The sequence below is a fragment of the Pelodiscus sinensis genome, chromosome 7 (assembly GCF_052426305.1).
Source record: "Pelodiscus sinensis isolate ZL-2025 chromosome 7, ASM5242630v1, whole genome shotgun sequence".
NCBI lineage: Eukaryota > Metazoa > Chordata > Testudines > Trionychidae > Pelodiscus > Pelodiscus sinensis.
In genome coordinates this window covers 58817405-58834267 of record NC_143058.1, presented here as the reverse complement: position 1 = coordinate 58834267, position 16863 = coordinate 58817405, and the positions used below count along the sequence as shown (strand labels likewise).

Here is a 16863-nt window from a genome sequence, read left to right as displayed (position 1 = left end):
CCTTCATATCCCTACTCCTTACATCCTCCTGTTGCAGACTGTAGGGTGAGTGAGTGCAGAATCGCGAGCATAAGGAATTTACGGCAGTTCTAAGAACAGGACTATTAAAAACCAAAAAAGTGATAAAGAGAAGTCATCAAGCAGAAAGACAACACAGCAGAAAAAGCACACACATATATACACTATTACTCACATATACTCTATAAGCATTAGTGTGTATCCAGAACAGAAAGACTTTCCTTCTTTAAACTACATTTTTTGCATATTCTGCCCAAGAGGGTAAAAATAAATCTGTCCGCTATAAACAGACCCATTTGAATAGTAGAACTGACCAGGAGACTAAGAGCAGTGTTTTTCTACAGCAAGAGAACTAATCTGAGTCAGCTCTCAGGTTATCAAACCCTCACCCGACAGCTTCTGTTGTTAGCGCAGTGCAGGGAGCTGAGGTCATCCACAGCTGGGGAGTATCATGTTGACCTCATCTAGCAACTACAAGGTAAAAACTACCTGTTCCTTATCTCCATCAGAGTTTCACAGGGAAAGGGCTAACCCTGGTTAATTACCAAGCTGTAATAAGACCGCCCCTTTCTGCAGTAAAGAGACAGTATAAACACTGTAGATTCCTATATTTCCAGCTTTTCTGGTACTATAATGGCCGACACGTCTGTCAGACCAGCCATGGAGGGAAGGGAGCTGGATGAAATTGGTCTGGTGAAAGTATCGAGTGATCACACCCATTCTACAAAGAAGGGTAGATTAAACGGTTCCCTCAGTCCGAGGCAAAGTACAAACTAGAAATCCCCATCATCCCCAGCAGTTCAACAAGCAAAATATTTACCAGCATCTTTGTCTGTGCCCATCCTGGTTTCATCAGGATTTTTAAATACAGCGTTGTTCAGTATCACACAATAGCCATGAGGACGATTGTCCATCCTGTAGGAGTTCTCAGGCTAGAGAGAGGTACAGAGCATAATGACAAGGTTGCAAAAGCAGCAGCAACGTGGATTTTAAGGTACCCAGAAGAGAAATGTGACTAAGTATAACTGCCCACAGGCGGATTTGAACCTGAGACCTCTGAAGCAGAGTACAAGGGCCTCTACCCTCTGAGCTAAAAACCAGCTGGCTCCCAGTCCCTGCTGTAGAGGTCTCTTGATCTTAACGGTTGCTGTGGTCTAGGTACCACTTGCATTGCTCAGTAATCACACTAGGTGTATAGGTTACATAAGCACAGCCTGTTACCCTGCCCTACCTAAGCCGCACACACATTCATTTTACAAATCACCCTGTCAAAAGGAGGCGTGTCGCCTATAAGGTTAACCTGCTTGCTTGCCTTTGCCCCTATGTCCTATAAGGGGATGATCCACTTTGCTAGTTGGCCTGTTTTCAGAGCCTGAGCTTGTTTTCTATGCTAGTTTCTAAGCTGTGTCCTTAGTCTATTTGTCCGTTTGATTTTAAACTTGAAATTAAAACGGTCAGTTAAGTAAAAGTAAGTTAGCTTTAACAGCTCTTAGCTTTAACTTCTCCGACACTCTGCATCTCCCACTCAGGAACAGAAAAACTTGGATCTGAACTCTCTTGGCATGCCAGAGGAAGCTGGTCCTTTGTCTCTTACCATCAAGTTATCAAGGATGGGTGAGAACATATTAATTAAACGCTTTTTAGAATGCAATACCTTTAGAATACTAGCACTGCATTCGTAACCCTGCTTTATTTTACCATGTAATTACTGTTTGACTTCTGTTCTCATTTACCTCAATAAAAAAGTTTTAAGACTATATTTGTCTCCGTGTGAGCATCCTGTTACAGCCCCTGAGAGTCTTTTGCATATTCTGTGTAGCCAGATTCTGGGACAAGAACCTTCTTAACTTTTGAGCAGATGGCTCAGCGCGGACTGCTACAACCCGTATTGTCCAAATTGAGAACGTTCATCTCTTACATCAGGCAACAGAAGTGGCAATTGCTGGGGTGATGGGGAGAGAGGGGGGGTGTGAATCTGGCCTGCAAGGAGATGAAGGGAGTGGGGAAATAAGGACCCTCTTTCCTTCTCCTTGCACACTCTCTCCATCCCTCCCGCTATGGCAGGATTATTGGTCTGGAGCAGAGAGACAGGAAGCAGGTGTTTGCTCCTCAGCCAACGTTCCACCTCTCCCCGGAGCACGTGCTGAGAGTTACTTCCAACTCCTGTTCCCACCTGCCTTTGCTTGTGGGGCTCATTGGTTCTCACCCATTGACTCAGCATGGTGGAAGGGAGGAATGTGATTAACAGTGACTGCCAGAAAATCCTCTGGCTTCAGGTGTCTTGGTGAGTCATGTCCCACCCCCACGTTGTTTCCTTCTAGTAATCCTAATGGGACTTTGACCTGCAGACAATACAGCAAAGGGCAGGGTTTATTTCTGCCTGCTGGCTGAAGCCTCCATTGGGCCTCACCCACAACTGTACCAAGTTATCCGAATGGCATTTATGAACCTGACGGTCAGGGGCAGAACAGCAATTTAAGGTAAACATCAGGGATTTCTCACCTTGGGCACGGACATTGGTTCCTTTGCTCCCCATTCACCTGGACCCAGAAATGGCCCTGTTTGCAGGCAAGGGACTTTCTGATGCATATGACCTACAAGAGGCATGAGAGGGCGTTCAGAGTCAAAAGAGTTGACTGTACAAGGAATGGCATCCAAACGATGTAAAGGAGCAGGGTGGGGACTAGTTTCTGTTGGGCACATGTCACTGTGAGGCTCTCTAGACCAGTGGTTCCCAACCTTTTTCATATCGTACACCAGCAAACCCATTTACAAACTTTCGGTGGACTGGTAAATTTTATTTGCATATTCATTATACAAATAACGAATATGCAAATATTCACATAAAATGTGACTGATCCACAAAAAGCCCCAGCTCCGAGAGCCCCCCAGTGTGAGCTCTCCACCCAGGATGGCCCGGTGCCCCCCAGTGTTGGTCCCCCAACTCTTGGAGACCCCCACCCCTTAGAGCTGCTCAGTACTAGCCCTACCCCCAGAGTCCCCAGTGCTTACCCTGTCCCCCTCACTAAGTCCTGCTGCCCAGGTCATAGCTGCTCTAAGGCTGCTGTGCGGAGCTCTGTGCAGCCCCCCTGCCCGGTGCTGGTTGGCTGAGAGTCCACGCCTCTCTCAATAGCCAAGCACAAAGGGAAGTGGTGGAATCTCCATCCCTAGAGGTGTTTAAGTCTTGGCTTGACAAAGCCCTGGCTGGGTTGATTTAGTTGGGATTGGTCCTGCCTAGAGCAGGGGGCTGGACTTGATGACCTCCCGAGGTCTCTTCCAGCTCTGTGGTTCTATGACTGAGGCGTAGGCCTTGTCTCCACTACATGGTAAATCGACTCTGCAGCAATCGATTTATCACATTTGCTTAGATGCGATAAATTGATCTCTGAGCACTCTCCTGTTGATTCCCATACTCCATCAGGATGAGAAGAGTAGGCGGAGTCGACAGGAGAGCATCAGCTGTCAACCCTTACCTCATGGAAGATACCACGGTAAGGACGTCAACTTCAGTTCTGCTATTTGTGTAACTGAAGTTGTGTATCTTAGATGGATAGGCCTCAGTGCAATAGATGCTTCAAGAAGAAAAGGTGGGTATCTGCCCACAGAGTGATAATCTGCTCCTATCTGGTCCTCTCTCAAATGCAAAGAAAGATATATTGTGCACTATGCTGAAAAGAGCTACAGTAATATCCCACAGCAGAAGTGGGACAGCAGCACGTGTCAAAAAAGACTAATGTAACTTTGCTGGATGCCAGAGACCAAAGACACACACTGCTGGCTGCCCACAGTTAAAACAGTTAATTCATATTCCCACCCCCCACCCCACCGAATATAAAAGGAGAGAGTTCCTCCCATTTAGACAAGAATCACAGAGTAGGATGCAGATGTGGTTTGCCATTTCCTCCAAAGCTCTGGGGGGCGAAATAAGAAAAATTGGTATTTGGGGAAGGAGGCCCTGTGGACCTGATTTTGCAATGGGCTATGTATAGATGTAAAGCTCCCCTCTGCATGATCCTGTGGGATTTTGGCCTGCATGCTGTTAGCTGGGGAAAGAAGGGGTGGAATCAAAAGAGAACTCTGGATGAGGAGAGAACATAGAGAAATGGAGCTAGATAGAGGATGAACAGTCTGACCCCACCAGTATTCCTAATGCCCAACCTCTTATCAGCTAACTTGTCACTTCCCCGAGCATTCAGTGTAGGCAGAAGGATCTTAAAGGGGATCGCTCAGAGAGGGTGTTCCATGCGTAAGAAGAGGCTCTGAGATAATTAAGTCAGAGGTTGATAAATGGGTGGGCACAGAAATATAGTTAAGCCTTCAGGAGACTCTGGAGGTTCACATTCAATTCCCTGCTCTGCAACAAAGTGCTTTTGTGACCATGGGCAAGTCACTTTGCCCCTTTAACTCAGTTCCACACATCTGAGGTAGGGACAATGGTACTTCAAAACCTCATGGGGGCTCAGACGCTAAAATAATGGGGACAATATTAGATGGATTTACCAGCTGGAACAGAGTGTTTGATCATTTCCAACTCTTGAAACATGTGACCCACTCATATTTTCATCTTCATTTGCCATTTAGATAATGTCAATCGCCATAGCACCTCTGGGCCTGACACTGTTCAACATCAGGCTTGTTTTAGGTGTACTTAGTTTGTGATAATTAGTCTGATTTTTAACCATATTAATTAAGAGGCTGAGTCTCCATGGCACTGCACAGGCTTCACAATCTAGATGGGAAACAATGAAGGTAACAAACATCTTCACGCCTATGCAGGGACCGGACTCTTGGCTTCATTTAAGTCGGTCATCAAGTCTATGCTCTAGTTAATAGAGGCATTGATTTGGGGATAGTCTTAAGGCCTGTGTCATACAGGAGTCCAGACCTGATCAAAAGAACCTCATCTGGTTTTATAATTTATTAATCTCTTTCAGTAGCAGTAACAAAACACTAGGGCTGTCGATTCATTGCAGTTAGCTCATGCGATTAACTAAAAAAATTAGTCTCAGAGGAGCAGCCTGTAGCTGCAAAAATAATGAGGAGTCCGGTGGCAGCTTAGAGACTATTAGGGCATAAGCTTTAGTGGGTAAAACCCACTTCATCAGATGAATTGGAGTGGAAGTTACAAAAGCAGTGGGATATATAAGGAAGAAGTTGCTTGTGTTAATGAAGCTAATCAAGTCAGGGTGGAAGTGAGTCATTCATAGCATTTGGTGTGGGGATGTGAATATCCAGAGAGGGGAAATTGCCTTTGTCATGCGTTAAGCAGTTGAGATTCTAAGCTGATAGTGTTGAATTTGCAAATGAATTCCAGTTCAAAAACCGGTTAGAAAAGGAGACAGCTGAAGTTCTTTTGTAGAAGGATGGCTACTTTTAAATCTTGTATTGAATGTTTAGGGAGGTTAAAATGATCCCCGACAGGTTGCTGTGTGTTACCATTCCTGATGTCTGATTTGTGTCCATTTATCCTTTGGCACAGAGGCTGTCCGGTTTGGCCAGTGTACAGGGCAGAGGGACACTGCTGGCATTTGATGACATAAATCACGTTAGTGCAGAGGTGGGCAATAATTTTTGGTTGGGGGGGCCACTCCAAGATTTTGGTAAGTGGCCAAGGGCCACATTTTTCTGTGGAGGGGGGTACAGGGTCTAGGTTGGAGATTGGGTGCAGAAGGGCGCACAGGGTAAGGGACTGGGGTTCAGGAGACGGTGTGGATTCTGAGAGGGTGTTGGGGCGAAGGAGGGGGTTGTGACCTGGGTCAGGGGATTGGGATATAGGATCAAGGAGGGAGTGTGGGTGCAGGAGAGGATTCTATCCGGCAGGAGGGGTGGAGGAGGGGATACAGGGTCTGGAGGGAGTTGTCACCTGGGGCAGTGGGTACAGAGGGTTTGGATGGTGATCTGGGGGAGGGAGTTGGGATGCAGGAGGGGTTGGGGTGCCAGAGGCAGGTGCTGGCTGGGAGGTGCTTACCTGCTGCAGCCCCAGCCCGCTTGAAAAATACAAGCTGCTCCCTCCATATGGCTCTCAACTCCAGCTGCCCCGGTCTCCCAGGCCAATCTTGCAGTGCCTATTGGCTGGCTGTTTCCAGCCAATAGGAGCTGAGAGATTGGCTGAGGTCAGTTCTTATTGGCAGTTGTTTCTGGCCAATAGGAGCTGATGATTGGGCTGGGGACAGGGAGATCACACGAAGCCTCCCCCTTCCTGCAGAGCAGAGAAATACAGGGTGTGACGGCACGTTGGGGGTTCCCCGTCTCCTGCACCCCGAAATGGCACAAACAGACTGTACCAGCCAGTGGAATTGAGGGTGGTTTATTGCTCCTCCAGCACAGCGCAGCACAGATGTAATCTGGTTACAGGAACTGGGCTAGGATGCCTCAGGCCCCCTTGAGATGGGGGAGACTGGGCCCCTAAACTCCAGCTCCTCTCCCTAGGCTGTCTCATCCATCCTCACAGACAGCCACCAACCAACTAACCCACTTCCAGCCCTGCCCCCCCAGCCAGGGCCGCATTCACCTTCCTTTGTTCCTCTCCATGGGGGGTGTCTGGCCACTGGTTTAACAAGTTTGGCCTTACCTCTGCCTAGTGAGGTTTTCCCTGCTGGGTCTTGCTCCAGACAGCAGGGGTCACCACAGCCCAGCAAGTACCCCCACTACGTCACAGTTCTCCCCCCTCCGAGAGCGAACTGAGCAGGGTCACTCCGCTCGTGACCTGGGGAAGTTCGGGCCCCTCGCTACGGGACAGCGCGTCGGCGATGATGTTGGCGCTCCCCTTGACGTGGATCACTTCCATGTCGTAGTCCTGCAGGAGCAGGCTCCACCGCAGCAGCTTGGCGTTCGTCCCTTTCATCTGGTGTAGCCAGGTCAGGGGGCAGTGGTCGGTGAACACCGTGAAACGCCGGCCAAACAGGTACGGTTGCAGCTTTTGCAGGGCCCACACCATGGCCAGGCATTCCCTCTCTACGGTCGCATAGCTCCGCTCCCGGGGCAGCAGCTTCCTGCTCAGGTACACGATGGGGTGACGTTCCCCTTTCTCGTCCGCCTGCATCAGCACCGCCCCCAGCCCAGTGTCCGAGGCGTCAGTAAACACGATAAAGGGCTTGTCGAAGTCTGGGTTTACCAACACTGGAGCCTTGGCCAGGGCTCCCTTCAGTGCACAGAGAGCCCTCTGGCACTGCTCCGTCCAGACCACCCTGTCGGGCCTCCCCTTCCTGCACAGCTCTGTGATCGGGGCAGCGATGGAGCTGAAGTTGGGCACAAACCTCCGGTAGTACCCCGCCATCCCAATGAAAGCCTGGACCTGCTTCTTGGTCTGGGGCACAGGCCAGTCCCGGATGGCCTCCACTTTGGCCGGCTCTGGCTTCAAGCAGCCGCTCCTCACCTTATGGCCCAGGTAGGACACTTCGGCCATTCCAACCTTGCACTTCCCAGCCTTTACGGTCAGCCCAGCCTCCCTCAGCCGATCCAGTACCTGTCTGACCTGGGCCACGTGGTCCTCCCAGGACTGGCTGAAGACGCAGATGTCATCGATGTACGCTAGGGCACAGTTCTCCATTCCCGCAGCAGCTGGTCCACCAGGCGCTGGAAGGTGGCCGGCGCCCCTTTGAGGCCAAAGGGTAGGACCAGGAACTCATAGAGCCCCAGTGGCGTGATGAAAGCCGATTTCAGTCTGGCCTCCTGGTCTAGCGGCACCTGCCAGTAGCCCTTGGTTAGGTCCAGGGTGGTGAGATAGCGAGCTCCCCCCAGCTTGTCCAGGAGCTCGTCGGGCCTTGGCATCGGGTAGGCGTCGGACACCGTGATGGCGTTGAGCTTCCGGTAGTCCACGCAGAACCGGATCGACCCGTCCTTCTTGGGAACCAGCACCACGGGAGAGGCCCAGGGGCTGGAGGACGGCTGGATCACCCCCAGGGCCAACATGTCCTGGACCTCTCTCTCCAGGTCCTGGGCTGTTTTCCCTGTGACCCTGAATGGGGAGCAGTGCACCGGGGGGTGAGTGCCCGTCTGCACCCGGTGGACAGCCAGGTTGGTGAGACCCGGCTTGTTGGAGAACAGCTGCTGGTGGGAGCGCAGCACCTCCCGGATCTCGGCCTGCTGGGCCGGGGTGAGCTGGTCCGAGAGGGAAATTGACTCCAGCGAAGAGTCCTCTCCGGTCCCAGGGAACAGGCCCACCAGGGGATCCTCCCCCTGCTCCTCCCAGGGCTTACACACGGCCAGCACCAAGTTCTCCCTGTCCCAGTACGGCTTCATCATGTTAACATGATATACCCGCTGGCCGCGCGTCCGGCCCGTCAGCTCCACCACGTAGTTCACCTCGTTCAGCTGCTTAACCACCTTGAAGGGGCCGTCCCAGGCGGCTTGCAGCTTGTTCTTCCGCACGGGGATCAGGACCATCACCTGGTCCCCGGTAGCGTAGGCGCGGGCCCGTGCATTGCGGTCGTACCAGACCTTCTGCTTCCTCTGGGCCCTGCTCAGGTTCTCTCTGGCCAGGCCCATGAGCTCGGCAAGTCTTTCCCGGAATGTCAGGACGTATTCCACGACCGGCTCACCCTCCGGGGAGACCTTCCCCTCCCACTCGTCTTTCAATAAGTCCAGGGGGCCCCTCACTCGCCTCCCATATAACAGCTCGAACGGCGAGAACCCCGTGGACTCCTGGGGCACTTCCCTGTACGCAAACAGCAGGTGGGGTAGGTACTTGTCCCAGTCCTGCGGGTGTTTGTGCATAAAGGTCCGTAGCATCTGCTTCAGAGTCCCATTGAACCTCTCCACCAACCCGTTGGTCTGGGGGTGATACGCCGAGGCCCAGGTGTGTTGCACCCCACTCTTCTCCCACAAGCACCGGAGCAGGGCCGACATGAAGTTGGATCCCTGGTCCGTGAGAACCTCCTGGGGAAACCCCACCCTGCTGAAAATGGTCAGCAGTGCGTCTGCCACCGTGTCTGCCTCGATGGAGGGCAGGGCCACGGCCTCGGGGTAGCGGGTGGCGAAGTCCACCACCACCAGGATGTATTTCTTCTCTGTCCGGGTCGCTCTGTTGAAGGGCCCCACAATATCCATCGCCACCTTCTGGAAAGGCTCCTCTATGATGGGCAGGGGTCTCAATGCAGCTTTCTTCCTTTCTTGGGCCTTCCCCACTCGTTGGCAGGAGTCGCAGGACCGGCAGTACCGCTGGACAGCTGCAAACATCCCCGGCCAATAGAAGTTTTGGAGCAGCCTCAGCCGCGTGCGCCGGATCCCCTGGTGTCCCGAGAACGGGATGTCATGGGCCAGGTGTAGCAGCTTGCGGCGATACCTTTGGGGAACCACCAGCTGCCGCTGGAGCCCCCACTTGCCTACCGTCCCGGGGGAAAGCCATTCCCGGTACAGAAATCCCCTCTCCCACTGGAACTTCTCCTGGCAATCTCCTCCTAGGGGTTGAGCGGCACCCAGGTCAGCCCGGTCCCTCAGGGCCTGCAAGGAGGGATCCGCTCGCACCTCCGCCTGGAATTCAGCGGCTGGGGCTGGGACAGGGCCGTGGTTCCCCCCACTGCCTAGGTCCAACTCTAGGTCTACTGGGACGGGGCCCTGGGCCCCCTGTTGGGGAACCTCCTCGAGTTCCGGGCCGCAAGCCCCTCGCTTGCTCTGGCTACGGGTGGTGACCAGCGTCCTGTGGGGTCCGTCTGGCCACTCCTCTAGGTCACCCCTCATTAGCACGTCGGTGGGCAAGTGCGGGTGCACCCCCACTTCCTTGGGGCCCTCCTTGGCCTCCCATTTCAGATGCACCCTGGCTACGGGTACCTTAAAGGGGGTGCCGCCTATGCCCCTCAGTGTCAGCTGAGTGTCGGGTAGCATACGGTCTGGGGTCACTATATCGGGCCGGGCCAGCGTCACCTCCGCCCCCGTGTCCCAGAAACCCGTCACCTTCCTGCCATCCACCTCCAGGGGTACGAGGCAGTCCCTCCGTAGGGGCCGCCCCGCCCCCACCCGGTGCACGGATAAATCTGTCTCCCGAGGGTCAGACCTCCCAGGGGAGGTGCACTGAGCATCCTTCCCCCCTCCCCGAGCGGAGGTTTGCCGGCCAGCCCCTGCCACTGGGGCAGCCGGCCCTTCCTCCCGCCCCAGCCAGTTAACCCTGGAACGTCCCAGGTCATGGGACCTGTTCTTGCGCCTGGTGCATTGAGCCCTCTTGTGGCCCCGTTGCCCACAGCGATGGCAAGTTAGGTTCTGTGGGCCCATTCGGGTCGGCTCTGCCCGGGCCCTGGCTGGTTTTCTGGGGTATCGATGACTGGTCCTGGTCCCTGGGGCTCGCCTCGGAGGTGTCTCTCTCCGTTGCTCCACCGAGAACCGGTCTCTGCGCGATTCTCTTTCTCTCCGGGACTCCCGTTCACCCCCGGACCGGCTCTCCATGAACTCATCCGCCAGTCTCCCGGCCTCCTGGGGGTTCTCTGGTCTCCGGTCCTTGAGCCACAGCCTCAGTTTGGGTGGGCACGCTTCATAGAACTGCTCCATCATGACCAGCTTGAGCAGCTCCTCTGCGGTCTGGGCTCCGACTCCTGAGACCCACTTGCGGCAGTATTGCGCCAGGCGGGAGGCCAGATCCACATAGGTCTCCCGTGGCCCTTTCTGTACCCCCCGGAACTTCTTCCTGTACATCTCGGGGGTCAGCCCGAACTTGTGCAGCAGGGCCTCCTTGACTCGGTTGTAATCCCCTGGCTGTAGGTCCTCCAGCTGACTGAGCACTCCGGCCGCCTCCTGGTTCAGTGCGGGGATGAGCTCCTGCAGCCAGTCAGCTGGGGGGACCTGTTGCAGCCCACAGGCCCTCTCAAAGGAGCTGAGGAACCCGTCTATGTCGCCCACGTCCTTCAATTGGGCCACCGTGAGCCTCTCCAAGCGCCTGGCATCCCCGGGACTCTGGGGCCCATCCACTCTTGGCGCAGCCGGGGTCCCGCAGGTTCTCCGCTCTGCCATGGCCAGCTCATGCTGTCGCTGCCTCTCTTGATCTTGGCGCTCCTTCTCTCGATCCTGGCGGTCCCTCTCTCGATCTTGGCGCTCCTTCTCTCGGTCCTGTACTTCCAATTCCTTCATCCGCAGCTGGATCTCCAGCCGCCGCAGCTCCGCTGGGCTGGCCCCTGCCCTAGATGGGCTACGGCTTGCAGGCCTCCCGGGAGACGCTGTCTCATCTCTCCGGTGGGTTCCAGCGCTCCTCCCCCTCTCTGAGCCTGACACACTCTCAGGTGGGGTCTGGCTGCTTCCCCTGGGGACAAGATCCTGGCCCCGTGGCTGGTCATTCTCTTCCAGCTGGGTAATCAGCTGGGCCTTGGTTGCTTTCCGCACAGGCAAGCCCCTCTCTCTGCACAGCCCCACCAGCTCTGCCTTCAAGAGTCGGGCGTAGGCCATCTGCCCGCTGGTCCCCTTGGTGCAGACTCACCAGTCTAGTGCTGCAGCGCCCCACGATTCCCAGGAACCGCTTCGCTCTGTCTCCAGCACGCCTGACTCCAGGGCTCTTGCTTCTACTGCGCCTTGTCGCTTGCCGCTGGGAGCTTCATCCACGGGGTGCAGTGCATCCCACCCCTGACACCAGTGTGACGGCACGTTGGGGGTTCCCCGTCTCCTGCACCCCGAAATGGCACAAACAGACTGTACCAGCCAGTGGAATTGAGGGTGGTTTATTGCTCCTCCAGCACAGCGCAGCACAGATGTAATCTGGTTACAGGAACTGGGCTAGGATGCCTCAGGCCCCCTTGAGATGGGGGAGACTGGGCCCCTAAACTCCAGCTCCTCTCCCTAGGCTGTCTCATCCATCCTCACAGACAGCCACCAACCAACTAACCCACTTCCAGCCCTGCCCCCCCAGCCAGGGCCGCATTCACCTTCCTTTGTTCCTCTCCATGGGGGGTGTCTGGCCACTGGTTTAACAAGTTTGGCCTTACCTCTGCCTAGTGAGGTTTTCCCTGCTGGGTCTTGCTCCAGACAGCAGGGGTCACCACAGCCCAGCAAGTACCCCCACTACGTCACACAGGGACTGTGTTTTAAACTGTGGCAGCTGCGTGTGCCTGAGGGTCCCGGCAGGGGGGTCCACAGGCCAGATCCTGTGGCTTGGCATGCTGGATCTGGCCCCCAGGACATATTTTGGCCAGCCCTGCATTAGTGGATGTGCAGGAGGATGAACTCATATTGTGGCTTCTGTGGCTAGCTTCTGTGATGACGTTGCTTGTATAGATATGTGGACACAATTGGCAACAGGTTTTGTGGCAGGGATAGGTTCCTAGGCAAGCGTTTCTGAGGTGTGATTAATCAAACTGTTTCACAATAAAATACCAAATTAAGTTTATTCAATATTTTGGATGTTTGTTTACATTTTTAAATAGACTGATTTTTTACAAGACAGAATACACATTGTACAGTGCTCACGTAATATTTTGATTACAAATATTTGCACTGTAAAAATGACAGAAAATTGTATCTTTCGGTTCGCCTCAGACATGTACTGTAGTAAAAACTCTTTAGAGTAAACGTGCAACTTGCAACTGTAGAATTTTTTTTGGTACGTAGCTACGCTCAAAAACAAAACAATGTAATTCCTCCAAAATTCCCCGTGCAACTTGTAGCAGAGACTTGGGGCTTCCCACAAACAGCTGGGGCCCATGGGGCTTGGGGCTCCCCTCCTTGCAGGCTGCAGCGGAGGCAATGGGGCCATACTTAGTCATACAACCATATGCAGCTGTGTAGGGGCATCCAAAAATTTGATGCCCAAAATTTTCAGGTGCCCTATGTAGCTGCGTATTTTGCATATGCCTGGGGATGGCCCTGTATGCAAAACTCCTGATCTGACCTTCAGGTGACATTGTAAACGAGAAGCAAGCAGCATTATCTTCTGCTAATTGTAACCAAACTTGTTTGCCTGAGCGATTGGCTGAGCAAGAAGTCAGACTGAAGGGACTTGTAGGCTCTAGTGCAGTGTTTCCCAATTTTATTTGGCCGAGGAACCCTTTTCAGCTTTTCCGAATTTCAAGGAACTCCTAGGTTTGTCAAGCAAAAAAAAAAAGGGGGGGGGCCCACTAATACATGAAAATCACATTCCTTCCCCAAGACCCCCCCCCCCACACTCCTTCTTTGAGGCCTTTATCCACTCTGTTCCCCTCCTCTCCATCACTTGCTATCCTCAGACCTTATACACGCTCACTAGATTGAGACAGGATGTGTGGGGTGGGAATGAGGGATTTGGGTGTGGGAAGGGGTGAGAAATACAAGCTCTGGGAGGGAATTTAGATGCAGGAGAAGGGGCTGTTGGCTCGGGGAGGGGGCTCTAGGCTGGGGAGTGTTGGGCTCAGGTGGAAGGTTGGGGTGCTGAGCAAGCCAGGGCTTGTGGATGTGAGGGTGCAGGAGTTTGGGCTGGATATGTGAGGGACTCAGGGCAAGAAGGTTGTGAGTATGATGGGCTCAGGACACAGATTTGCCATGTGTGGATGGTGCAGGAGTGTTGTGGCAGAAGACTGAGGATGTGGGGATGCAGGTGTTTGGGGATGTAAGAGGCTCAGGACAGGGGGTTCCAGTGTATGATAGGCTCAGATTTGGGGTCAGGTGGTGCAGGAGTGTTATGATGCTGCAGTGAGATGGGGGTTTGGCCCCAATTGGGGGCTTGTTGGCCTGGCTTCATTTTTAAATAAAATATTATGTCAAACTCAAAAGGTTTTAGCATTGTCTTTATGTATGAGAGGGGTGAGGAACCTGTTTTGAGTCAAAGTCACTGACCCACAGAAAAGTCAGTTGGGGCCACACAAGTGAGATGCAAAAAAAACCCAACAACCCTCCAAAAAACCCCAAGCCTCACTAATGTGGTCCCAAATGTGCTGGTGGGGGTAGGGGACAGAGTGAAAGTGCTGGGGAGAGGGTGCTGCTGGGTGGAAGGATGCTGGCTCAGGTGGCGGGGTACTGGGGCAAGGTGCTGGGGCAGGCAGGTGGCAGGGTGCTGGGGTCAGGGACATGGTCCTGCTGGGCACTAGGGTGACTGGCAGGGTGCTGGGACAAGGAACAGGGTGCAGCTGGGTGCTAGCGTGGGTGGCAGGGTGCTGGGGTCAGGGCCAGAGTGGTGCTAGGGTGGATGGCAGGGCTGCCGAGGAGCGGGATAGGGATGGGGTGCAGGATCTGGGAAGGAGGTGGGGCGGCGGAAGGGGTCAAGGTCTGAGTGGTAGGTAGGGTGCAGAAGCAGGCTGGATGTAGGGTGTCTGGCCAGGGGGAGGGAGCAGGAGCAGATTGGGGGTACGGTGTCTGGCTATGAGGGAGGGTGCAAGGACGGGACTTGGGTAGGAGTTGGACCTCCCTGATCTGGCACCCTCTGGACCTGACTGGTCCCAGATGAGGGATTTTTGGACAAGGGGAGGTCATTTCAGGGCTCCTGGCTCCCCTCCCCCCACTAGGCTACTTTGCACCTCCATCCCCTGCAACCCAACTGAGCTGCCCACCCCTGCTGGTTCCCTGCACCTCCCCCAAAACCATCCCCCACAATCCAATGGAGTGCAGCACCAGTTCCCTGCAGCCCCTCACAGCCCAGCTGAGCTGCCCGTCTGCTCCGTATGCCCTCCCCCATCCACCTCAGCCCATCTGAGCCCTGCACTGGTTCCCTGCATGCCTCCCCCACAGCACAGCTGAGCCCCGTTTCCCTGCACCTCCCCCAAGCCCCACAAAACTGCTGAGCCAAGCACCAATTCCCTGCCCTTTCCTCCCCTTGAGTCTAGCCCCAGTTCCCGGCACCTCCCTCCTCCTGCAGCCAAACTGAGCTCTGAGCTCCACACACACACACACCCCGCAGCCCAGCCCAGCTCCCCAGACCTCCCCACTCTGTAACCCAGCTGAGCTCAATTTCCCTGCACCTTCCCCCAAACCATGCAGACATGCTGAGCCAGTACTGATTCCCTGCCCCTCTCCCTCCCTCCCCTTGGCTGTGTCTACACTGGCGCGATCTTGCACCAAAGCGATCGCTCTCATACAAACATTTGCTGCCTGTCTACACTGGCCATGTGCTCTTGCGCAAATACACTGACATTCTCATGTATGAAATCAGGGCTTCTTGTGCAAGAACGATGATGCTCCCGCTCGGTAATAAGCCCTTTTGCGCAACGGTTCTTGCGCAAGAGGCCAGTGTGGACAAGCAACATGAATTTCTTGCGCAAGAAAGCCGTATGGCTAAAATGGCCATCTGCACTTTCTTGGGCAAGAGAGCATCCACACTGCCATAGATGCTCTTGTGCAAAAGCACAGCTCGCACATGGCCGTGTGGACATACTCTTGCACAAGAACTCTTGCACAACTGCCAGTCCTGACTCCTGCCCTTCTCACTGCCCTCAGCTCTCCTGCAACTTGCACCTGTCCACCAGCCCTTCTCTCCCCGCTGTGCCCACTCCTCCAGTAGCCCCACTCTGATCATGTGAGCTACCCCTTCTCATCCTCTCTTCTAACACCTCCCTCTACACACCTGCCCTGCGTCTCTCCTCTGGTGCTGGTCCCTCCCCTGCAGGTGTCTGCTCTTCTGCTTCACCCCCAGAATCCCCTGGCACTTGCACCTTCTCTTTCTCCTGCACCCTCCTGTTGCCTCCTCCTTCCCTCACTGCCCCTGCCCCCTTTGCCCTCTTTTTCCCTGATGCTCACCCCCTCACAACCCTCATGCCCCCGTTCCCCTCTCACATGCCTTGCTCCATCCTGGCCTTCGTCATGCCCACCCCTTCTTTCAAGCCTTCTCCCCACACCTCCCTCTCCCCCCTCTAGCCCCCAATACCCTTACCCTCTCCCCTCCCAGCATCACCCTGTCCCCCTCCCATTGACACCTCCCCTCCTGACTTTTTCCTCATTGTCTGCACTTGGCCCCCTGGCATTTGTCTCTCCTCTGCCCTGTCCCTTTGGTGCCTTCCCCTCTCTTCCCCCTCTCCCCGCCCTCACACAAGCCCCTTCCTCTCCCAGCCCTTCCCCTTCCCCTACCTTCTGCCTTCCACTTTGCAGGGCTGGAGTCTGCGCTCTGTCCCTGGACTCGGAACCCGCAGCTCAGCTGCGTGGCTCAACGCAGCACCCAGCAGTTTTTAAAATCCCGGGCCGTGACATTACGTCATGCCCGGGCGTCTCCCTGCCCACCGGTTTGAGCATGCCGCGTAAGGCAGCAGCAGCTGGCAAGGGGGAGCTCAGTGAAGGTTGCGCACGGTAGGGACAGGACAGGGACGGAGACAGGGCTGGGGGAGAGACGCTCTGGGGCCGGGGTGGGAGGATGCTTGGGGCTGGGGCTGGGGCTGGGGCCCGCTCCAGCTCCAAATATTGGTGGAGCATGGGCACCACGAGCCCATACAACTCACCGCCCCTGCCTCTGCTGGCTAGCCGGCTCTCTCTCTTTCAGAGGGGGCAGGGGAGTGCCAGCTCCTCGCGGAACCCCTCGTTTTGCTTCGCGGAACCCCAGGGTTCCCCAGAGCACCAATTGGGAAACACTGCTCTAGAGTGTTAAATTGTTTTGTTTTTGAATGAAGGGTTTTTTGGTACATAATTCTACATTTACAAGTTCAACTTTCATGCTAAAGAGATTGCACCACAGTACTAATATTAGGTGAAATGAAAAATAGTTTTGTTTTTTGCAGGGCAAGTATTTATAATAAAAATAAATATAAAGTGAGCACCGTGCACTTTGTATTCTGTGTTCTAATTGAAATCAGTATATTTGAAAATGTATTTTATTATTGTTTAACAGTGCGATTAATCACAATTAATTTTTCAAATCGCTTGACAGCCATACAAAATACCTTTGGTGATTGTCAGGCTCTGAAAGGCACATTCCAAGCTTGTGATCAATTCTTCTGGGGCTGAACTTTTAAAAGACAAGAAGAATGAGGGACAAATTCA

The 16863-nt window shown here is 54.1% G+C and overlaps 1 protein-coding gene across 1 annotated transcript in view; it reads right to left on the bottom strand.

The window, feature by feature from the left end:
• The window catches only part of LOC102447455 (caspase-8-like), a 43411-nt gene that overhangs the window by 7738 nt on the left and 18810 nt on the right, over window positions 1-16863 (bottom strand). Inside the window, exons 5-6 of the mRNA XM_075933876.2 lie at window positions 2521-2612; window positions 839-950 (exon numbers count right to left, since the gene is read on the bottom strand). Of these exons, the coding sequence (XP_075789991.1) occupies window positions 839-950; window positions 2521-2612 (204 nt within the window). The remainder of the gene's footprint in view (window positions 1-838; window positions 951-2520; window positions 2613-16863) is intronic.